The following is a 25,201-nucleotide window of genomic DNA, read 5'->3' on the forward strand; positions in this document are numbered from 1 at the left end:
ACAGTCTGACAACGGATAGTTTAGGGCGAAGGTGCTAGAGGGTGAGGAGGATGGTTTGAGCAGTTGAGAGCCAGACAAGGTGGTAGCTGAATGGACAAAGGAGTAATTAATAAAAGAGGCATTTTGGAAGACCAGCAGGAAGGATAAAATTGAGTCAGTTCCTAGGAAGTTTCTTGGACATTGAAAGTGAGGCTCTGCCTTGGTATAGGGCTGAGTTTCCCATTTTGGAAACTGGGTGAGCCATGGTGCCACCGACATTCTTCTTTTCTTTTAAAACTCCAAATACATTTCTTTTTCTTGATTAATCTTACCACATTCTGATTGCTTTTTTCCTTTGGGAGTGATAAGAATAGATTTCAGAGAGAGATGGCTTTTGATCAGGGCCAGGAACACTGGGTAGGAATTGAGTTGGCAGAAATGAAATGGAGATGTGTGTAGGGCACTGGATAAAGGAGAGAGTCTGAGCAGAGGCAATGATGTGAGCCAGTGATATGTTTGGCAAAAATGCATAGCTATTGATGAAAGGAGTAAAGTCCTGATTAGGACTGGTGACATGAAAAATATGAGGAGACTAGCATCAAGGCCATGCCTCGGACTCCTGGCTAACTCTTTAAAGTATAAAATTTCTTTTGCCGAGCCCTATAGAGTCACCAAATTGGCTATTACTACAGATGAAGCTCTACACTGGAGGAGGAGGACTCAGATCTGTAACAACCAGTTATTTTTTCCTCTTTCTAGCCCAGAGTTTCTTACTATGATCTGGGTGCATGGGGAGGAAGGCTGGGTAGAGCTAGACTCATCATCTGCTTTGGTGTTCTTGGGAGCTTATCTCTTTTCCTGCCAGGTAGCTAGTTTTTCCTTTCTTTCCTGTCCTTCACCTCCAGATCTCCCTCCTTTCTTTTCTTCCCTTCTTTCTCTGTCTCGCTCTCTAAAATACAGTTGGGAAGAAAAAGTTATCAGCCATGGGAAGCTCTGGTGCACAGGTGTGAGGATCAAAGAGCTTTTCTGCCTTAGAATTAATCAGTTACCTCCCACTCACTCTAGCTTAGAAGTTGATCTACCTTCTCATCTTAAAATGCTAAATTTCATGGAAGTTATAAAAGTTTCTCTCTTCCCACCCCTAACAAGAAGGAAAAACGAGTCCTCAACAGACTTACCTGCATGTAGTAGCTTATTACACAGTTCCTAGGTGTGAAGCAAGTGCCTGACCTTCAGGAAGCTGCTCCCGCTGCAGTGCTCAGGTAAGACCCCATCACCGTCACACGCCTGCTAACCCTCCCTGCTGCCCACCCCAGGATACCACACCTCTCAGGAATTAGATGAGATATGGTATAAAAAGTTTTTTATTTCAAAATGCAAAATGGTGGTCATTGTAATAATTAATAATAATAATATAAAAAGCATTTATCCTTCCTCCCTAGTGCAAAATGGTAGACGTATTTAGATAATTGACACAGTAGTGGACGCGTCATGACAATGCAGTGCTGCACAGCAGCAAAACTCAATCCCAAACTCCTTTTGGTGGATGCTCGTGGTAGGTCAGTTCTAGATGTCAGTGGTTTCTCTGAAGTTAAGTCCAGATAAAAAAACAGCACGTGCTCCTGCACTCTCCCAGCGGAGTCAGGCTCCTGTGCGCGCGACCCCTCTGTCTCTCCCTCTTTCGGTCTGTTTGTCTCTGTCTGCTGCCTCTCCCTCCCACTCCGCTGGTCTCCCACAGTTCCTACGAGGCGTGCGGCCGGTTGGAAAGGGCCCGGCCACCGAGGACGGTGTCCTGCTGCTTGCCTTTCTCCTGCAGGGCTTGCTTCTGGAGAGCCTGTCGCTCCAGGGTGGCCTGCAGCTCCGCCACGGCTGCCTCCTGGTCCCGCAGACGGCTGGCGGCCGTGAAGGGGCTGCACACAGTCTCCATCAGGCCGAGTACCACGCCGAAGAGGGCCAGCACGCTGCCCAGCACGTACAGCTTCACCATCTTCCCCTTGCGCTTCTGGGCCATCATCTCCTTGGCCAGGGGGATCAGCTCCTGGACCGTTTCCATCTCGGCTCTAGGCTCTGGGAGGCGGGAGTGACCTGCAGGAGGAGCAGCAGCAGAGGGGACTTCAGCCACCGAAGAACGGCTGCAGCCTCCCGCCACCCCGCACCCACCTTATCTTAGGGAGGGCTCATAGAAAGGGGGACCACCTTAGTGGCAGGGCGCGAGCAGGAGGCAGCGCGAGCTGCAGTTGGCGGCGGTCAGCGTGTCCGTCGGTCCGACTGGCCTCGGCGTTCTCCTCCGCTCGGCAGCTGCAGCTCTTCCCGTTGGAGACTCCGCCGCTGGCACCGCTTTAGCGTCCGGAGGCCGCTTATATATTTTCTCCGAGACACGCCTCCTGGGCTCCCGGGCCCAGACTGGCTCGGCCAGAGCCCGGGGAACGCGGAGGGGGAGGAAGAAAAGGAGGGGGAAAGGAGGGGGTGGAACCCCGCTGGGACCTGGCAGGAGGTGGCCACGCGCTGCGCACGCTCCGACTGTGTGAGCTAGGGGACCCGGCACGCGCGCGGGGTCATCGGCAGCGGGGCACGCGGAAGGGCCAGTGTGCACGCGAAAGTCCCACTCTAGGCTAGCGCAGGGGAGGACCTGGAACCCAGGGAGGTGTCCGCGGACATTTCTGACATGACAGCACCTTCTTACTGGTGTCAGTGGGTACAAGCTTCCCTCGTCCAGGACAGCCTGACATTATAAATAATGAGGGAATCTGGGGGTTCCATCTAAAGAAAAAAAAGCTTTCCTTTTTCTTCCGAAGGGTTATCATCTTCCCACGTGTGTGGCAATTGCATCAGAGAGGAGAAGGCAAGGGGGAGGGATCTGGGTAACAGAATAGAGCAGGTCACGCTTGGATAAAGCAATATGTGCTAATATTGTTTCTTTCCTGCCTGGTTGGTTTTATTTAGAGGTGCATGCATGTATAGCTAGAGTCAGTTGATAGAAAACTATTCATTGATGGTGCTTTTATGCACAGAGGGGTGTGTGTGTGTGTGTGTGTGTGAGAGAGAGAGAGAGAGAGAGAGAGATATTAGTCTCTTTGCCTGCAAGCTGTTTCCTTATGTACTTCCGTGTATCAGGGAAGAGCCTTTAAATTCAAATTGTTCTCACTGAGGAGTGGAGTTGGGAGCTGGGGTATGGGGGGTCGAGTATGGAAGGGGCTGTTGGTAGAAGTTTGTCTGCTATTCTAGAATGGAAGTATTTCATACTCTCCTCAATAATTCTCTGCCACCCTCCTGGGTTTGGGGGTAAAACTTCACTGCTCCAGCTCAACTTCAGCTTTGAAGCAGTTTGTGGGCAGAAGGGTGTGTAGTAGACAGCTTAAGTAAGAATCCATAGTGTGAGTACTCTTGGACGTTGAAGATGTAGGATTGATTTTGATCAGGATTAGATATAATCACCTGGGGCCAAGGGAGCATTCTAATTTGGCTTTGGTTATGGATATGCCAGAATTAGCAAAGTAGGGGAAAAGGAGAGGCAAATTGGCCAACAGGCTTTAAGCAGAGAAAGGGAGGGGGCAGGGGAAAGAAGGGGAAATCAAACTGGCCAGAAAATTGCAAAGGTCAGTGATGCAATCTTGCAACAGCCTTTGCAGTCAGTCAGACTGAGCCTGAAGGGCGGGTCAGGGGAAAGGGCTGTGTCAGGGATCAAATATTTTAGTTTTTGAATTGTTAACAGGAATCTTTCTTGGGGGGTCTGAAGCAATTTCCCAGATGGTTCAGTTTAAAAAGGCAGCAATAACAACTACCCTTTGCCTTGGCTATTAATAGTTCAGGCAAGGGCTTGTGTGTGGAGAATGGTCAAGGTTATCTAAATAGCTTATTTGAAATTCTACATTTTAGAATTTAGTCTGTTTGAGTCAAGGTGACCAGGGGCCAAAGAGGATTGATTATTCCTGGAGGATTGTGTTTCCTGCTTATTGTTCTTTTAACCTTGTCAGGCAGGAAAATTCTGTAACAAGGGTTCCTGCCAAGTTTAATATCAGTCTTGGTGTTTTCTTTGAATCTTCCTTATAATTTCAGAGCAACCTCTGATAACTGGCAGAAATGATTAGTGAGCTTTCCCAATATCTGCGAGGGTTCCAAACCCATTGACTTCTGGAAGAGCATGTGATGTGTGCCCTGATATGAGGGCTGTCACTTGGTTTCCATTCTGAAGGTGAGTCAGCCTAGCTTGGGACCCAAAACTCTGAAATTGACTGGTCCAGTAAGCATTTCCTGTGTTTCTGTAACACAGAGACGCAAACCACACATCTTCCTAGGTCAGAAGGCTGTAATTTATCTGGAGTTCTCCTTTCCTGTGATTTGCTGTGTTAGCGCACATCACCAGCTCAGATCCTTTTTTGATAATTTGACTTTGACCTCCAGGTTCCAGCAGCTATATTGGCAAGAGCTGGACAGAGGAGGGGCAGCAAGTGCCGTGGATGGAGGTCACTGGTAGATTTGATCTTCCTAGTTTAGGTGGTAGCTGGGGCTGAGTGGGAGATGATGGGAGTAGAAGGCTAAGGAATCCAGTGTCAACTCATGTCTAGGAATTTCTGAGCACGGCTCATCTGTCTGGGTGGGAAAAGAGAACCTGGCTCCTAGAGTAGAAGGTGTCTACGTAGGGCTTGGAAACTAAACACGTACTTTAATGGGGCTGATGTCATTTTTAAGGAAGTAAAGCACTGTGTTGTGTCATGCACACGGGTAAGACACAGGTTATAGCTATGATGGTCAAACCAAGCCATAGGGTGACCAACCATCTTACTTTGCTCAATGTTGAGGGGTTCTCTGAAATGCAGGACTCTCAGTGCTAAAACTGAGACACTTCCAGGCGAACTGAAACAGTCATCCTACCCTTGAGTCTATCTCAACATTTAACTCTTGCCACTTCTAGGAAGGTAGGAAGGGCTAGTTTAAATTTTTTATATTTTGCTTTCTAAATCCCTTTCTCAGACACATTCAGAGCCATCTTCAGAAGGTAAAGTCATAAAGGGTACATGTGTTTCAAAGGGTAAGTACAGAGGAGGGATAGAACTGTCCCTACCACCCTGTCTTAGAGATTGAAGACACAGGGGAAAGAGGTCTTTTGGATGGTTAGTTGTAAATGAGCTTCAATAATAATTATTATTACAATAATTATAATATAATAATAATTATTATTTTGTTACCAGCTGCTTGCCACCTACACAAAGTCACTGTCCACCCTTGGGACTCCAGGCAGCTGGAGGGAGGGAGTCATAATAGGAGATATGACAAAACTATTTGTAGTTTTTTTTTTTTTTTTTGGGACAGACCCTCGCTCAGTAGCCCAGGCTGGAGTGCAGTGGCACGATCTCGGCTCACTGCAAGCTCCGCCCGCTGGATTCACGCCATTCTCCTGCCTCAGCCTCCTGAGTAGCTGAGACTACAGGCGCCCGCCACTACGCCTGGCTGATTTTTTTTTGTATTTTTAGTAGAGACGGGGTTTCACCGTGTTGGCCAGGATGGTCTCGATCTCCTGACCTCACGATCCACTCGTTTCAGCCTCCCAAAGTGCTGGGATTACAGGCGTGAGCCACCGCGCCCGGCCTATTTGTAGTTTTAAGACTACCCCACTTGAAACTTTTTTTTAGTCCCTTAGTTACTTTCATAGTTTTAGAAAGAAAGCTTCTTATCACTCAGATATCAAGGGAAGACACTGAAATTTATATGTGTAGCCTCTATCTCTTCTGGTCTTATAGACTAGAGTTCTAGAGTCTAGATATTTCTGTGTGGATACCCTGCTATTATCACAGCTTGACACAATTAAAACAAGACTCCTTCCCTTCTCTGTACTCTTACAAGCTTAGTCTTCTTCTCAATATCCTTATTTCTAGCAGTGACGTCTCCATTTCATTTGTTCTCTGGGCTTAAAATATCATGGCAGTTATTTGGAGAAGCCTTCCGTGACTACTGCATCCCACCACTCTCCACCCAGTGCCGTACTTTCTTTTTCTTCATAGCACTTGGTTACCTGACTATATGTGGATGTACTTAATGGTTTGGTTTTACATTGTCTTCCACGTGCATTGCAGGATAGGCTTCATGAGGGTGGGGACTTTGGTTTGCTCCTCACTGTGTCCCCAGTGCCCAGTATAATCCTTAGCACATAATAGGTCCTTAATGGGTAACTATGGGATTAATGAATGGCTTTCCCATTGGACTGTGAAGCCTGGCAGGGAAGGGGCTGTTTTTTTTTTTGTTGTTGTTGTTTGTTTGTGTGTTTTTGTTTGCAGTCCAACTTTTAGTAGATTCTTAAAGAAGCATTCAGGTTTTTGGGGGGACACTTTTTTTGCTTTTAATCCTTTATCCTCTAATCCATCTTAAACACTACCACCAAATGAATCTTCCTAAAATTTAATTTTTTATTGTCAACTGCCTGTTTAAAGCTCAAGATCATTTCTTATTGCCCACATAATGGACTTCTGGATCCTGCATGTTGAATTTGCTTGATTTAGTATTCTTGGAAATCAGGACCTCTATGGTCTGATCTTCTCCTGTTCTTCTCCCACAACAGCCGTTTGCTCCACAGAGAGGTTTCTTCACAGGCCAAGAAACAATTCATTCTCATTGCTGCTGCTTCATTTTTGCTCACACTGTTGTTTCTACCTGAAATGCTGTCCTCGTTCTACTTTGTCTTCCTTTCTTCATTGAGGTCAAGTTCATGTGCTCCAAGAAGCTACCACTGCCCGTGCCAGCACACCCTGATCTCTCCTTTCTGTGAATTTCAGTCGCCTTTGGGGCTTGTACTGCACAGGTTGGCACTGGATTGATTACCGTTTTGTACAACTCTCTCATTGTTTCCTGTGGGCTTGCCTCGGCTCTGTGGAAGACCAAAGCTTTGTATCTTTTGTGGTGCTAACATAGAATAGGGGGCTAGTCAATATTAGTTACATTGACCTAAAAGTCAGTGCTGGGATAGAGAGGGCGAAGTGACCAGTTAAGGCTCTCTTGGGAAGTTATTTCAAGCACAGTAGCCTGTCCTTGGCTCAGAGCCTTGGTATTGAAATTGCCCAAGACCTGGCAACTTGGCTTAGTTTCCTCCACTCTGGTCTCCTCACCTTTCACTTCCACTCCCAACTTAGTGTCTGACATTGCAGCCATTGGCTCATTCTGGGGCACCCTCCAGCCTACCCCTGGTACAAATCAAGGCAAAGAAACAGACTTCATAGGCATTCTGCTTTTGTCCTTCATATCTTTTGGTCAAGCAGAGCCACCAGCTGCTGGGGCATGCAGACTGTGCTGGGAGCCTTGAATAGCCATGGGTGGTGTGGTTAGAATTAACTGCACCCTGCTGCCTACATACCATTTCCAGATTAAACAATATGCTTTACAAGTTTGAATCAGCACGAGGAATTTTTCCCAGGCTCAAATGCCAGTTGGACTTAAGGGTACAGGGCTCTAAAGTCAAGCAAATCTGGGTTCCTTCAAATCTTGACTCCTACATTTGCTAGGGCCTGACCTTGGGCAAGTGACTTAACTTCTATAGCTTCTATTTCCACATCTGTGAAGTAAGAGTTATGATAGCCCCTATTAAATGGGGTGTGGTGATGATGATAAGCCCCTGTGAAACACAGTATGATGAAGAGTGAACGAGATAGAGCTCTGTAAGGGACTTAGGCAGTGTCTGGCACAAATGAAGCAATCGTTAAATGATGGCTGTTATTATTCAGTTGTCTTTGCCTTTTGCTCTACATCAGCAATTTCCATGATGCTTTATCAAAGCCCAGGACATTTGCATTCCTTAGGTGACATTTAGGTAGCTTCTAGTAAGGCCCACAATTATTCGTTGAAGCCATCCATGTACCTGACACTGTGTTAATCATAGTTATAGAAAGCAGAATACAGGCCGGGTGTGGTGGCTCACGCCTGTAATCCCAGCACTTTGGGAGGATGAGGCGGGCAGATCAGGAGGCTAGGAGATCAAGACCATCCTGGGCAACATGAGGAAACCCCGTCTCTACTAAAAATATAAAAATTAGCCAGGTGTGGTGGCACATGCCTGTAATCCCAGCTACTCGGGAGGCTGAAGCAGGAGAATCGCCTGAACCCAGGAGGCGGAGGTTGCACTGAGCCGAGATCATGCCTATGTACTCCAGACTGGTGACAGAGCAAGACTCCTTTTCAAAAAAAAAAAGAAAAAAAGCAGAATACAAACTGCATTTGCCCTCAAGAAGCTTATAGTGAAGTAGAGGACACAGACTGTAAACGAGGTATTATCGTATATTGGGATAGGCACTGTAATAGAAATTTATACCAGATGAACAAAGAGAACAGAATGAGACAGGTATGATTCTATCTGGGGAGGAGGTGGTCAAAGAAGGCCTATGGGTAAATGATTCCTGAGAGGCTTAGGATGTTAAAGGATGGATGGTGTTCACCAGGCGGTTCTGGGATAGGGTGTTGTTCAGGGCATGGGGAGGCCTTGAATGAGATGGGACTGCATATGAAAAGGGAGGATGCAAGATAAAGCATCACATGGTCCAAGAGAAGTTAGACAAGATTGGTGTTAAATCATAAAGGATGGATTTTGGGAAATGGCAGAAAATGAGCAGGAAGCAGTAAGTAGGGGTCAGATAACGAGCAGTTGTATAAATAATCACTTACTCATGTCATGCCTAGGAACTAGTGACCACTCCCTTCTTCTAGAAACACATTTCTCTTTGGCTTCCATGATACCATATTCTGCTGGTTTTCCTCTTACCCTGTTCTGGACAAAACTCAGGATCTTTATCTCAATTGTCCTTTTTATCTAACCTACAAATGTCAGCATTTCTCAGGACTTAGTCCTGGAGCCCTTTTTCTTATTCCACATGCTCTCTTCAGTGATTTAATTTACTGCCAGGGCTTCCATTGCTGCTTCTACACAGACGACTTACAAATCTGAGCTCTAGACCTGTGTATCCCTCTGCCTATCCTACATTTTTGATTTGGATGTCTTGCAGGTATCAGAATTACTGTGTCTGAAGCCAAATTCAATATTTCTACCCCATAACTTATAATCACCTTTCTTAACCTAAGCTGCACCATTCACTTAGCAGCTCAGGTTTGAAGTCAAGGAGCCATATTTTCCTCCTTGCTCTCCATTACCTCTCCAATGTGAAAAATCACTAAGACTTGTGACTCACGTCTGTAATCCCAGCACTTTGGGAGGCCGAGGCGGGGGGATCATGAGGTCAGGAGATTGATACCATCCTAGTTAACATGGTGAAACCCTGTCTCTACTAAAAATACAAAAAATTAGCTGGGCGTGGTGGCAGGTGCCTGTAGTCCCAGCTACTAAGGAGGCTGAGGCGGGAGAATGGCGTGAATCCGGGAGGCAGAGATTGCAGTGACCTGAGATTGCACCACTGCACTCCAGCCTGGGGGACAGAGCGAGACTCCATCTCAAAATAGTAATAATAATAATAATAATAATCACCAAGACTTATTCTACCTCTTAAACATCTGTTAATTCAATCTGCTTTCTATCTCCTCTGCTACCCTTCTAGTCTAAGCTCTCATTGCCTCCCCCAGACCATTTAGTATGGCCTCACAGCTGGTCTCTCTGCCTCAGGTTTTGGCCACTCTACTCCACTTCAAGCCAGTGTAGTCTTTTTAAAAAGTGCAGACTTCGCCATGTCACTCTTCTCTTTCAAATCCTTCAGTGCTTAGCAAAAACTTAGTGGAATAAAAATTAAAATCATTCAATGGATCCCCACTTTGCCCTTTGGAATGCCCCAGATTCTTCACATGGCATATAAGCCACCCACCATCCTGTCCTTGTCTGTTTTTCCAGCTTCATCCCATATCCCTCAACCCTCACTCTCGGTGCCAGTCACACTGTTCTGTTCCTTTGCAGGCTCAGATCCTTACCCATGTAGTTCTTTCCATGTGTAGAGAACATGTTCTTCATCCCCTGTGGTCTGTTGAACTCTTACTCATCCTCCAAGTGTCACTGTTCTCTCATTTCCAGGGAAGACCTTTCCTCTCACCTAGATAAGGCCAGCTCCCCTTGCTGCATGCTCCCATGGCCACCTCACTTTCCCTTTCATAACCCTCTTGTCTGTCCCCATTGCAGGGCTGCAGTTCTATTCAGGAGCTCTTTGTCTTGCTCAGTGCAGTGTTCTCAGAACTAGGGCAGTGCATAGTTCCTTTGAGATGTTTGATACATAGTGACAAATCTGTCTTCAATTGAACTGTATCCTATAGGCAAGGAGAGACACTGATACATTTTACACAGCAAAACACTACAAGACTGGCATTTTAAGTAGATCGCTGTGGCAGAGTGCAGGATAGATAAGGGAGGGGCAAAACTAGAGGCAGCTAGTGAGATGTTGTTACAGTAATTCAGGCAGGAGACCCTGAAGAACTGGGCCAAGACAGAGATAATGGGGAGAGAAAGAGACAGACTGAGCGATAAATCAGAAAACCTGGCAGACTTGTGCTGTGGAAGAGGAATCACTTGGGACTTGGGGTGACTCCCAAGTGTGGGAATGAGAAGGGGAAGAACACCTCTGGTGAGAAAAATGAGCTCCATTTTGGATTTATTGAGTTTGGGCTGTTTATGGGACATGCAGGCAACGATGTTCATCAGATAGTTGTATGTGAATCATGAATCAGGAGCTCTAGAGAAAGATTGGTTCTGGAGTCACTGCCCCTACTGTTGGAGCAATCCAGGCCCTCCCATGTTTCCTTTCTTCTCCTGCATTATTTCCCTGGGTCAGTTGCTCTCAGCCCTGGCTCCACTTTACAGTCATCCTGAGTTATTAAGAACTACCAATGCCTGAGACTTCCCCAAGACAAATCAATTTGAATTCCTGGAGATGATTTTAGTGTGTAGCCAGAATCATGGACCACTTCCTAGATGACTTCCTACAGTTCCATGGTTTGAGACTCCTTCAGTGCTCCCTACAGAACTTTCTGCAGCAATGGAAATGTTGCATCTCTATGCTGTTCAGTATAGTAGCCACTAGCTACATGAGGCTCCTAAGCAGTTAAAATGTGGTGAAAACTGGTGACCTGAATGTTTAATTTTGTTTAATCTATATTTAAATTAAATAACCCCCTATGTGTGGTTGGTGGCTACTGTATTAAACAGGACAGCTCTGTATATTAATGGCTCTGAAATTGGTTTGTCTCTCCTGAGCTCCAGGCTTACATATTGCCTGATTGGCGTCTCTTCTTGGATGTCTAATAGTGTGTCTTTAAGTTAATGCATGCCAAATGAAATTCTTGATTTTTTTTCTTCAAAACTTATTTATCTCCTAGTCTTCCCCATCTTGGGACACAGCCTCACTTTCCACCTAATTGCTAAAACCCCAAACATGGAAGCTATCTTTTATTCCTTTCCCCCCCCCATCTCCCTCTTCCAGTTTTTCAGCAAGTGCTGTTAGTTCTATCAAACTGACACTTTGTCTGCATCCACCCCTTTCCATCTCTAGGAAAGCATAGGATAGTCACAGCTATTTTAGTAAAAGTTACTGCATCTTCAGTGTGTGCCTTCTGAGACCTTTGTATGTATTAACTTACTAGGCCTACAAACAGCTCTATGAGGTAGGTAAACTATTATACCTGTGTTTATAGATGAGGAAACTGAAGAACAGAAAGCTTTTGCAAAGTGTCTGGGAATCAAACGGCTAGTCAGTGGTGGGGATGGGACTCAAAACCAGGTAATGTGGTTCCAAGGTCCATGTTCTTCATCATTCAACATTCTGTCCCTCCGGCTGGTTCCAAGGCCCCATGTCAATGTTTTTTTTTACTCTGGTTACATGTTAGAATCACTTGAGAAACTTAAAAAAAATACCAATTCCTCAACCCCATTCCAGGTCAGTTAAATCTCCTGAAGTAGGGCCCAGGCATCAGAAAGTTTTAGAATATTCCAAGGACTTTTCATACATAACCAGAGTTGAGAACCATTTCCTCTATGTGAACTGGCCCCTGTCTCCTTCCCCAACCCTGGCTTTAACCCCTGACCTTGCTCATGCTGTTTTCACCCCTTCTTCCTGCTCCTAGAAGAGGCCAAACTCTTTGCTGCAGACTTTTTTGCTTGTTCCTTCTCTGCCTAGAACACCCCTTTCTGGCATATTCTGAGGATTGAGTATGACTTTAGAGATCCTAAACCCTGGAAAGATTAAGGATCCTCTACACTGCCCATCTAAATAAAAATAAACACAATATTACATTTTAAAATATGTATAAGGAAGCGCCTACAGCATTCTCATTTTCCTAAGGGGTCTACTTCCATGTCTTTTTTGATGTATTAAAAAATAAAAATTTTCAAAGGAAATTTTGGTGCTTCTACCTTACCGGTACCTTAAATATATGCTTAGCTTGTTTTGGGAAATCCAGACCTAAATCTTTTGGACTCATCCCACATGTCACCTTCTCAGGGGGACTTCTCTTATCTGTCCTTTCTAAAGTGGCAATCCTCCCTTCCTGAGACCCATCTATTACATCATTCTGGTTTTCTCGTATTTCACAGAAAGCATCAAAATTTGTAATTCTCAGGTATAGTTTTTAGTTTACTAGCTTATTGTTGGTCTTCTTTATGAAGGACGGTCCTGTCTGTCTTATTTGTTGCTATAACCTCCTCACCTAGTGCGATGCCTGATACAAAGTAAGTGATCAAGGTATAGTTCCTGAATGAATGAATCAATGAATGAATGTAGGCTCATGGATGGCAAACAGCACAGAGTGGATTATAATCCCACGGCAGATAGACTTGTTTGGGTTGTTACCTTGTAAGACGCTTTCTTCTTGGGTTGAGAAGAGAGAAGTGAATTCATAGAAAGAGAATACTCTTGTTGAAAGAGGGAGGGCCATAGCCTCTGCAACCTGGTGAAGTTTCAGAGCTCAGGAGATGGCAGAACATGCTATGATGTTGCACGAATTCTGGGTGTGGTGAGAGCTGATATTTATTTTGGGGTAGTCATTTCCCTATGTCTTCTCCAAACTTTCAGTAAAGTTTCTTAAACTCAACAGCTATGTGTTTTGTTATTTGGAAAATGGAGGAAAGACCATGTGTTCATGCTTTCCTTTGGGGGCCAAGATAGGCAAGAGAGATTGGGGACAGCATAGAGAAATGGTGATAAGAAAGCTAGAAGTGTTTGGGGGCAGCAACAACTAGAATGGATTTGTATGTTAGCATCTAACCTTAGAATTCCCAGAATTATTGTTATTTGGATAGTAGAGGGAAAGAGTGACTCTTGGATGGCTAAAGAAGTCCAGGTTATTTCGGTTGCAAAATTAATAAATTATTTGGTAATTATGTGTTTAATGTCTGTGTCCCACGACACAGTAGACTTCCTCTGGATAATGATTGTGTCTGAGTTGTTTACTACTATGTTGCTGGGTTCCTGGCATTGGGTGGGCACTCAATAAATATTTGTTGAATGAATGAATGGTTCTGGGTGTTTTTTTGTTTCTAGGTTATAAGTCAGAAGGGTCTGCTGAAATGTGATGAGGAAAACTAGAAGAGAAGTCCAGGCCCTGAGAGTGAGTACCAGACAGAAGCTGGGGGTGGAAGAGTATCAGTATGTAATATGCAGACTGATTTGCTGAGGAGGATTCAGACAAGAGATTCAGACCCCCAGAACAACTAAAAGAATAACAGGCACTGTCAAAGATCTAGACAGAAAGGCCAGGAAAGCAGCAGTTTGAATACACAGAGGGGCTGTTGGTGAGAGAAGCTGCCCCTCAATGCTTATGTCAATTCCTGGGATACTCTTGATCCCCAGGCAATGGACTTAGAGAAACAAACATTCCTAGACCCCATTTGGTTGTGGGGAGGGGCTTCTCAGCATATTGGCTTTGGTGCTCATTGGCCAAGGGCTGCAATGGGCCAGAAACTGACAGTGGGACACATTATCATTGTCAGCACAGGGATAGACAGCAAATGTTAGACCTTTTTGATACACATGTTGCCTAATTCTTTGGGAGTGGCACAGAATTCTTAAAACATGTTTAGGGGTACTTGATTCTTAAGACCATCTGTCCGTCTGTGCCCTCGTCTCCCCTAAACCCACATTTACCTCTTTCATTCTCAAGGTTCTAAAAGCTGGATCTTAAAGGCTGGAGTGACTAGAATCTATGGCCTGATCCCAGAACTATTTCAGTTTCAAATACCAAAAGTACTGCTAATTTGGTTGTTCCCATGTGTAAGTACCAGCTAGGGTGGATAGAGTAGGAAGTTGGTGTGTAACTCACAGCTGCATAGGGTTGAAATTCTGCTGATGAGTGGATCAGTTTATCATGAATTTTCTCAGGTTCCAATTTTGAGGGGAAAATTATTTTATTTTTCTGGGTGATTTTCTTGCTAAGTTGTCCCAAGAGGGAGTTACGGGGTGATATTCATGGAATCATATTCTTCAAGCACTTTTTATGGTTGTCTCTTGCCTTAAGAGTTCCTACTAAGAAGTCAATATCTGCTTATTGAGCCTCTATTATGTGCAAACACTGGGCTATGAACTCAAGAAATCTCCTTACCTTCAAGGATTTTATGATCCATGTTTGGGGATAAATCACAAAATAATTAACATTGAACAAGCATAAGTATGCAACTTTGAGATATTTAGAAAAGAGACTGACAAAACAGAATGGAACTGTTTGCTGATGGAGTTGTATAGGTCAGGTCCACTTGCCAGAGTTTGGGAAGAATTTACAGAGAATGCCAGAGAAGCCACCACTGATCCAGGAATCTGGTCTGAGTCTTGGATTTAGGATCTTGCCAAGTATACAGGAGGAGAGGGCAGTGTAGACAGGCAGAGTTGGATGAATCCAGCCTAAGTGTGGTTGAGAGAGCAAATGACTAAATCAAAGCATGTCTGTGAAGGGGGTTGTGTGAGTTAGGGCCTAAAATGCAACTTTATCAGCTGGACCCTGAGTGCCCAGCTGAAGACTTTGGACTTTAACCTGGAGATGATGGAGAGTATGCAGGATAAAGTCCATACCAAATCCAATGCCTTGCAAATGGAGAACAAGCCAAAACTAACAAGATAAAATGTAGCAGGAAAAAGTGCAAAGGTATGTGTGTGCCTGTGTGTGTATGTTCACATGTATCTTAAGAATGGCACCACATTCAAGAGTGAACAACCTGTTTTAACAGTATTTGACTCAAGAAAGACAGAGTTGTTAAAGTTTCTACAAACTCAATATGGGTCTGTGGTGTGATTTGGCTGGGAAAAGCTTCCTGCACATCAGGCCGCAGCAGTGGAGTAGAGTCTCCTGCACAAAAGCCATATTGGCAATACTATTTTCTTCCCCAGGTCCCTGAAGGGAACTGCTATTCCCATGCACTGTTTCCATCCAGGTTTTTCCTGGACTTGGAGCAACCTTTACTTTCTCAGATCATTGTACATCTTCTTGCCACACTTCTACAGTCACACGTGTCAGTTTCATCATATCTTTAACTATATTTTCGACTACTTTTTGATCATCTATGTGCAGGCAGCAATTGGTAAGGTTAAATTTTCTACAGACTTCTCTTTTAGCTACTAACAAGTAGCCAAGAGTCAATCTATTTTGATAGATAGCATTTTTCATCTGAGTTTCTTGCCAGGCCAGAATAGTCAAGGCTCTGCTGGTCTTATTAGTGATTATTCCTAAGACAGCTTGTAACTGTATGATTCGGTTGAGCATGTAAATGGGAGTCCGATATCCTTACGAGCCATCTTCTGCCTAAGTAGCAGGCCCATAATATTGTATGATTCTCTCAGGGGGCTATTTATTATCTTTTTACTTTTTTTTAATAGCTATGCTTCTCTTTTCACAGGGAGCATAGACAGGGAATTTCACCTGTCTTTACGGGCAGTAGGAAGAAAGATGGTTTAATAATGCCAATAACACAACTATCTGCCTACTGGTTGGGTAATAAGGTGTAAGGTCTACACCTACATGTCCAGTATAATCCAGTGGGAGCTGTCCCGTCCCAGTGGGACTCTGGGTGGGTCCACACGGTTTGCAACTTCGGGAATTTACTAAATGGATTTTTCTTAGTATGGTTTGAACTCCACTAGGTGGCTGTTTTTGTAGTACTATTACACAGTTTTTGCCTAATGCAGCTGAGTCTTCCTACAGGAAGGGTGAAGTCCTTCCCCACTCTTGCTATACAGTATTGTCTAATGATTGAGACTTTTAAGGCCCAAAAGTTATCAGGGTGAATTTTTTTTTTTTTTTGAGCCGGGAATTCATCAGGAACTGGGTCTGTAGGTACTAATTCTCAACCTTTCTATGGCCATTGATATCCTATTACAGTTCCTCCACATACATAACATGAAGTGACGTTGAGAGACTGGGCTATATGCTCGGCTAATTGCAAAAACAAATTTCTTCTTTTTCCTGGAATTTCTGGTACTGGCACTTTCAATTCATCATAGAAGCTTTGAAATACTGGCTCAGGAGAGCATTTATAAACTTTTCCTCAAACCACGATATTTACTTGAAGATCCAGTCCAGCTCCATCAATTTTTAGGGTTACACATTTCCCTTTTTTCTAGCGAGGATTAAGGGGGTTGATTATTACTAGTTCTAAGGGGTTTCACTGACCACTGGTACAGGAAGGGGCACCTTTCTCTTGCTGAAGGTGGACGGGATTTTTTCATTTTTTATCCAAGTAGCCTAAATGATGCAAGACCAGTATCCACATTTATTTTTCTACAGTCTTAATTTATGATAAATGTACTTATTTTCTGCCATATAGACTCTTTCTTAATTAAGAGAACCACACCCTATTTTTAACTTATTGCTGTTAGTGACAGCACAGGCATCAAATTTCAAGGTGACTTGTTTGGGCACCTCTTTCTTTTTTTTTGGCTAACACTTCACTCATATCGTTTATGAGTCCCCACCAGTCTTCAGTTCTTAATCTTATTTTAAAAACTGTAGTCATGGGAGGCTCAGATGGGTCATAACACACATCAGGTTGGTCATTTCCTGGGCTACATACCTTGTATAGAATAACATTATACAAACAAGTTCTTTTTAGAGTTCCAGTACACTTATAATAACAGTAAAATGATAGGACCGTAGCAACCTTTTGTCCTACCTAAGTGACTTGATATATACACTGGGAACAGCCCTCAGTCTAAGGAAGGTCAGTTGAAGTCCTTACTGTACAAGTCCAAATTTTAAGGAAAATGAGTCCCCTAATGAGTTTCCCCATGCTTTGGCCGTGTGTGGACCAGTCAGCTTCTGGGTGTGACTGGAGCGGGGCTTGTCGTCTTCTTCAGAGTTGCTTTGCAGGGGTTGGCGAAGCTGCTCCCGTCCACATACCGCTCACAGTCTACTGATGTTTAACGATGGTCTTGGAGGTTGGACCTACTAGAATAAACTGAGTCCAATACCTCTACACAGTTATGTTCAACTGGGCTCTCTGATACCAGGATCAAGGTGGTGGGGTTTAGGGTATTGTAAACTTCAGTGGTTATGCGAGGATTTTCACAGAGTAAGCTTTGGTATCCAGTTAGTCTAGCATTCGTTAGCTAATGATGTCCTTTGGTATTTATTAAAGCCACCACAGCATGGAGGGACTTTAGGTTTTGCCCAAGAGTTCGAGTTGCCTTGGTCAGGGCCCTACAGTCTGGGTTAAAACTCCAACTGCCATTTTTTTTCCTGACACATAGGGTGTAAAGGGTTTTGTCAGGTCAGGTAGCCCCAGGACTGAGGCCAACATGAGTTTTTTTCTTTTTTTTTTTCTTATGAAAAGCTTGTTGCTGTTGGTTGTAATAGATGTAGTTTATCTAATCTATATTTTTATTAACTGTCACCCACTAAAATATTGACTTAAATCTTGTTGCTATTTGGTTTCAAGCTTTAAATTGATCTGGTATTCCTTGCAGGGCTCCAATTGCATCTAAATAGATGTGAGAGTTGAAAGACCCATAAGGGGTCTCTCTCGCTTTACAATGTCTCTTTCTCCCTCTGGTTGACGAAAAGCCAGGGTGAAAGGGATAGCCAAATGGGCTAAAGCACAAGTGCCACTCTAGTTATTCGGCAGGGTGCCCAGTAAAGGTCCACCACAATACCACCACACATCCACTCAGGGATGAACAAGGGCTGACTGATTGATAAGCTCTTGAAAATTCTTAAGCTCACTGTATCCTTTCAGGTTTCCCAGGAATGCTAAGTTTCCTCCCTGTTGTGAGAGACACAAAGTGAACTTAGTGTCAGAAGATGGAAGCTGGATGGCCCTCAGGGGCTAACTCGCAGAGTGCCAGACTTTGGGATATAGCAGACAGAGCTTGGTATGACTTATTACTCCAGGCTGTAGAATCCTGGAAAAGAGCTACCGTGCAGCCTATGCCTGGTCAACTGGAACACCATCTTAGTGGAAGGGGGACAATCTGGGTCTCTGGCCTGCCACGTGCACAAGCATAACAATTGCTTTTGTTTAACATGCAGATGGAATATTTGATCCATTTTAACCAGGCATTTGCATCTTGGTATCCTGTCTTAATTGCTAAAGTTTGTTTTAAGTCTTTAACTTCTATGATCCTCTAGTAAAATGAATGTATGATTTTAGGAAATTACAAAAACCAGTTGGTGCAGTTCATCCTTGCTCTTTAGTGGTCCACAGAATGTTGGACCAACTACTGTATAAAAGCTCTACATTGGGGGCAAAACTCCAGACTGGCACTGGGGTCTTTATCGAAATCTCCCCGCATTAAATGGTCCTACTTTACTAATGCCCAGTCTGAGGAGAGTCAGGAGGGACAGAGTACTTTTCTGAAGTAGAAAGCTGTTTTTGACTTGGCAAGTCTCCACAGGGTACAACAAGGCAAGCATAATTTGAGGCGAAATTGACTTGGTTATGTTAATAACTAGATGGTCAGCAATAGAACAAGGAAAGAAGAAAGAGTAATAGAATAGATGAAAAGAGTTAAATTTTTCCTAGCTTTAGTTTGGTAGGGTTTTCCCCTGGGACTATGGCCCACGACTCTGGAGGGGGTGGTGCTTTCTTGACTCAGGTGTGATGAGTCCATCCCTTTTTTTGCTGTACGAACAGCAGTCTTGGTGGTTAGCAGCACAAGGTAGGGTCCTTCCCAGGCTGGCTTGAGTTTTTCTTCTTTCCACCCTTTGATGAGAACGTGATCTTCAGGCTAGTGCTGGTTTACTGGAATTTCTAGGGGTGGTTCATGTGCTAAAAGACTTTTAGTTTTTGAGGGAAAGGAAAGTGGAAGATAAACCAAGTATATAATTTTTAAGAAACTGAACTTTTGTTTTAAATGTAGGGACCTTGGCAGTGGACTTTATAGTCCTTAGTGCCTTTTTACTGAGAAATTTCCTTTAGCACCTATTTTTATTAGTTTTTAAACCAAAGAAAGCCAAATACCATTTTACATTTAACAATGCTTTTTGTATTATTTTTATACCAGATAAGCTAAATTTTACCTTTATATTAGTGTGTTATTAATGTTAAACCTAATTTTAATAAAACCTTGTAGACATATTTATCCAATTTGTAATGTTTGACCATAAGGTAAGATTTTATAGACTCTTTAACCTTTTATAATTTTTGCTAAAGAGCAGGTTGGTGTTTTAAGAAAAACCTGCTATGCTTTTATTTTAATGTCCAGTTTATAGAAAAACTGGATGATATTTCTTTAACTTTAGCCAATGTTTATCCCCAGAATTTTCTTTCCAATTAACATTTTAAAACTTGATTAAACCTTTAAAACAAAATATACATATTTTTAACCTTTTAATGTAGGCAAAAATTTATATTTTCATGCCTCCTTATAATTTTTTTACCAAAAGTGTATTTTACTTTCCTTATACACCTTGCACATAAACTATTGTTTTTGTTTGTTTGTTTGTTTGTTTGTTTTTTGCTTGTTTTTAGTTTTACATTCAGGAGGCCTAGTTACTTTTAAATTATACAACATTTCTTGCATACATTTTTTTTTAATAACATTTTTCTCTTTCACAACTTTCACAGGCAATTCTTTGACATGCTTCAACTTTCTGATTTATTACAACTATTTCTTTCTTTAAACAACCAGTTAATTTATTTCAGGACAAGAATTTACCATATAATACTCTTTTTACATAAATTCTGTCCCCCCTTTTTTTTTTTTTTTTTTTTTTTTGAAGATGATAACCATTCTTTTTCAAAGCAAATTTCTTTTATGTCTGTGGACTAGACTAAGGCCACAAGAATAGACGTTAGTATAATACATGTTACACTGTTAACTTTTAGCAAACTTTACTTTTGTTGAAAACCTTGTAAGTTTGGGATTTTAATTATACTTTGTATTTTTTTTTTTCTTCATTTTTTTTTGAGATGGAGTCTTGCTCTGTTTCCCAGGCTGGAGTGCAGTGGCACGATCTCGGCTCACTGCAAGCTCTGCCTCCCGGGTTCACGCCATTCTCCTGCCTCAACCTTCCAGCAGCTGTGACTACAGGCACCCACCATCGTGCACGGCAAATTTTTTTTTGTATTTTTAGTAGAGACAGGGTTTCACCATGTTAACCAGGATGGTCTCAATCTCCTGACCTCGTGATCTGCCTGCCTCAGCCTGCCAAAGTGTTGGGATTACAGGCGTGAGCCACTATGCCCAGCCTATCCTTTGCTATTAATAAGACCTTGTTTTGTCCAAATTAACTTAGAATTGGTATAGATTTTTTTTTTCTAACAGAATAGCCGCATACTTTAAGATTTTTGAGTTAGTAAGCTACTTTTTTGCTTTTTTGATTTAGAATAGTTCTGAACTGAACTAGTGAGGTGTGCTCACAATGAGGTTTCCTCTGAAAGTTATTTTTTTACTTTTTTTTTCTGTTAGCAAAGCAGTTGCCACTACAGATTGAATGCACTTGGGCCATCTTCGGGTTACTGGGTTAAGGATTTTTAATAGGAAGGCCTCAGTGCTTTCGGGATATGCCCTTGTTTACACTGACAACAAAGTGGTATTGGAGTGTTATAGGGTTATGGAGAATACCTTCAATTATCAATTACAGGTTTTAAATTTACTGTGGCTTTTAAAGGAATCGGGCACACTTTTTTTTTCTTAACTACTTGTATATATCTCTCTTTCTCTCTTTATTTCTCTCTTTGACTTTCCTTTTGCCTCTGTCTCTTCCTCTCTTTCTCTGCTTCTCTCTTTCTCCTCTCTGCCTCTCTCTTTCTCCTCTCTGTCTCTCTCTCTTTCTCTGCCTCACTTATGCTGCAGTTCTCTCAACCACTGTGGAGAGCTCTAAAACCAGCTGTAACCAAGCATCTACCTACGGGAACTGGTCTGGGTGCCCTGGCTTTACAGGTTACCTTGTGCTATACCTTTGAAACAAGGAACCTGTCCAGGCTTCCTTCTGATGGCCAACCTACCTCTAATGCTGACCAGTCTATTTTACACAAAGTTTTACGTTTTCCTGGTGTCATAGTACTCCATAGTCTCCTTTAAATGCTTTTTTGAAATTTTTCAACATAGTTCCTAGTAGAGTGGGCTTATTTGTTCCTGACTCATGCTTCTTTGAGACAAAACACCACACTCACACCACACACATACCACAAAACAAAGAATGGGTAAAAAGGGCACACGCACACTTTGGCAGTTTACACCAAACCAAAATCAAAACCAAAATCAGAGTATCCAGAAATCCAAGTCAGGTCAAAAACAAAACCAAAGTATCAAGCAATCCAAGTCAAGTCAAAAACAAAAACCAAAGTGCTGGTACAGGCATTGCATGGGTGATCAGGCCATGCTTCCACTCAAATGGAGTAGGCAAGTTCCCAAGACCAGTCCTGTCAGGCAATTCAAACCAGGTCAAAACCAAAACCAAAGTGCCAATAAAGGCATGCCGTGGGTGATCAGGCCAAGCTTCCACTCAAATGGAGTGGGCAAGTTCCCAAGACTGGTCCTGTCAAGCAATTCAAACCAAGTCAAAACCAAACTGAAAACCAAACCAAAGTGCTGATAAAGGCATGCTGTGGGTGATCAGGCCATGCTTACATTCAAACGGAGTAGGCAAGTTCCAAAGACTAGTCTTACCAAGTTTCAGATGCCCAGACTCCAAGTACCAGTTCCTTCTTGGTGATCAGTCATTGCGTTGATCCTCCACAGGGGCCTGCCACACACTGCTCTGGCGAGGTGTCCCACCGGGGCAAATGCCTACCCGGATGTGCTTTCAGGATCTGCGTCGCTTGGGCTGGTCGGAGTCCACCGCAGGGATGTGCCACAAGGCAGGCTTAAGCCGCCTAAGGAGCTGCCTCGACCATCCGCCAATCACCTCGCTTCCTGGTCAGGGAACCAAGAAATGTAGCAGGACGAGCTGCAGACAAAACTATTCAGACACCGAGTTAAAAAAGGAAGGACTTTATTCGGCCGGGAGCATCGGCAAGACTCTTGTCTCAAGAGCCGAGCTCCCCAAGTGGGCAATTCCTGTCCCTTTTAAGGGCTCACAACTCTAAGGGGGTCCACATGAGAGGGTCGTGATCAATTGAGCAAGCAGGGGGTACATGACTGGGGTCTGCATGCACTGGTAATCAGAACAAAACAGAACAGGACAGGGATTTTTACAATGCTTTTGCATACAATGTCTGGAATCTCTAGATAACATAACCGGTTAGGTCAGGGGTCGATCTTTAACTACCAGGCCCAGGGTGTGGTGCCAGACTGTCTGCTTGTGTATTTCTTTTCTGCCTTTTAGTTTTTACTTTTTCTTTCTTTGGAGGCAGAAATTGGACATAAGACAATATGAGGGGTGGTCTCCTCCCTTACTATGAGTGAGGTTGCCAGATCTGGCAAACAAAAAGACAGAAATCCCAGTAAAATTTCTGGTAAACAATACATATTTTAGTATAAGTATTCCCTATGCAATATTTGGAACCTACTTCCACCAGCAAAGTATTTCGAGATCCAGTTTTAACTGGGATTCTTTTATTTGGCAATCCTAGCTACAATGAGTCATGGTCTTTTGTTGGAGACAGTGCACAAATATGACATAGAGACATAACGTCACAATCTTGGGCATATATACACATTTATACTTGAACAATATGAGCTGCTGGGTGTACAGAGTCCTAAGTGAGCAATGGGAAAAATCAAAATCAGCATTATCCTGGGAGATATCCATGGGAGAAGCAAATTTGGATGAGAGTAATAATTTTAGTTATCCTTACTTCTTTCTCCCAAAATATAGATAAATGAGAATTAACTCTGGTTCTTTCTTTTTGGTTTGTCCTAATACATACAAGCAGTTAGGAAGCAGGAAAATAAGGTGCTGGTAGTTACTCATGTGTTCAGTCCTCCCTCCCTTCCTGTCTTCTTTCCTTCCTCCCACAGCATTTATTGAGGAAATGTGCTAAGTGCTCTCTTGGCGTAACAAATCCTGCCTCAAGAAGCAATACTTCTTAAACACGGAAAACCCTATCTTACAAAATCTGCAATGATTCAGGAAACATACACAGTCTACTCTCGGGAAGTCAGTGGGTTTAGTGAAAGGGCATTCAGGTCAAGGAGGGAGCAGAGAGAGGAACGACTAATCAAAGATCACTTGTAGTGAACAAGATTTACTCTTCTCACGCTAAATCTTTTTACCTTACTGTCACTGATTATTCTGGTAAAATATGCTCATTGTGGAAGAAGAGAGTACACAGAGAAACAGAAAGGGAGGAGAAATGGTAACATTTTATTTTCTGAGTACTTTTTTCTTTAGAGTGAAGTAGATTTGGGGTACATTTGTTTTCCTTTTTTCTGCCAGCTAGTAGTACCTCCTAAACATTTTCCAAAGTTATAAAAATCTTTTTATCGATATTTAGATCGGAAGGGGGCAGTTTTGAATTCTGTTTGAAAGGGAAAGAGTTAAATTGAGTAAAGAGTCATTTAACTTGTCTGATAGGTGAAGGCAGGGGCCCAGGGAGAAGAAGTGCCTTTTCTCTATTGCCATCAGACTTCCTGGAGATTATTCTGAGTTCAGTTGCAAACCTGCTGTCCAGACTAGCTTTGACACCTTTTTTTTTTTTCTTTCTTTTTTTTTAATCAGATGTTGGACTCTGGTTTTACTAACTCTTGAAGGCCATAAAACAATAAGTCCATTAGCTGATACTTGCCCCTCTGTCCTCTGTCCTCTGTGTTTGTAAACACTCCCTGCCCTCACACCCTTTGTCTTTCCCTATCCAGCAAGGCTGGAAGCATCCTCCTACTCCCAGGAGCTTAGCTCTGACTGGTCCCCCTGGGGGTCTTCTCTTTCTTTCTGGTCCAGGTCATGGCTACTGGGGAGTTTACAGCTCCTAAGGAATAGGGTGGAATGTGCAAAGCACAGATGCTCAGTTTGGGGCCTGGGGCTTCCCTGGAGGAGGAGGAGAGGAACGGCCCAAGCCTGCTCATTGCCCAGTGAATGACTTATGAGCCATCTGGATGGGAGTGTTAGTTGCTCTGTGTTAGCAGCTGCAAAGACTGCTGATCATAGCCCCCAATACCTGTGTGTGAGGCACACACCATGTAGAGCATGGCCCTAGCCAGGCAGTTTGCTGACAATAATGCATGTTTCCTTTAATCTTCACAGGATCCACGAGGTAGATTTGTCATTATTCCCATTGCAGGAATGGGACTATTGGAGATTATACGAGCTCTCCAAAGTCACACAGATAGTGAGTCCAGAACCAGGACTTGAGCCTTCAACTCTCTCTCAAGTCTAGGCTTTTAACAACTGTCTGCACCACCCCATCCTGAGGGCACAGCATCCTAGAGCTGGAGGGGGCTTCAGTGTTTCCCAACCCTGGCTGCCCATTAGAATCACCTATGGGGCTTGAAAAACATATGTCTCTGCCTGTCTGCCAGTGAATAATTCTCTGGGTGAGGCCTGGTCTTGGTATATGATATGTTATGTTCTTCAGGTAATTCTGAGTGGCAGCCTGAGTAAGAACCATTCAAATCCAATACCTTTAATTATAAATAATGAAACTGAGGCTTAGAGAGGATCTTGCCCAAGTTTATAATTCTACTGAGTAGCGGAGCAGAGCTACGTCAAGTCCATACACATACCCCGGTGTAGCCACAGGCGCTGCGGGCAGGTGCTGATTAAAAGCCCTTAGGCGGTGTTGATTCCAGACAAGAAGCCAGACATACCCATTCTCTCTTCCCCATCAAACCACAAGGTGTTTATTTCTCCATACTCAGCCCTCAAATGCCAATTTAAACATTAGGATGCCTAGTTTGTCTAGTAGCCTTTCCAGGGATCATATTTAGAATTTGAAAGTTATGTGGGGCAGCCC

The 25,201-nt window shown here is 43.3% G+C and overlaps 2 protein-coding genes across 2 annotated transcripts in view; both read right to left on the bottom strand.

Annotated features, from left to right (window-relative positions):
- The window catches only part of HSD11B1 (hydroxysteroid 11-beta dehydrogenase 1), a 949,596-nt gene that overhangs the window by 57,317 nt on the left and 867,078 nt on the right, over positions 1–25,201 (bottom strand). The window lies entirely within an intron of this gene.
- G0S2 (G0/G1 switch 2) lies at positions 1,328–2,572 on the bottom strand. The gene is made up of 2 exons (XM_050781508.1): positions 2,176–2,572; positions 1,328–2,064 (listed from the first exon to the last, which is right to left on the bottom strand). The coding sequence occupies exon 2, from the start codon at positions 2,030–2,032 to the stop codon at positions 1,721–1,723; it is 312 nt and encodes a 103-aa protein (XP_050637465.1). The 5' UTR covers positions 2,033–2,064; positions 2,176–2,572; the 3' UTR covers positions 1,328–1,720.

Source organism: Macaca thibetana, chromosome 1, assembly GCF_024542745.1.
Source record: "Macaca thibetana thibetana isolate TM-01 chromosome 1, ASM2454274v1, whole genome shotgun sequence".
Taxonomy (NCBI): Eukaryota; Metazoa; Chordata; class Mammalia; order Primates; family Cercopithecidae; genus Macaca; species Macaca thibetana.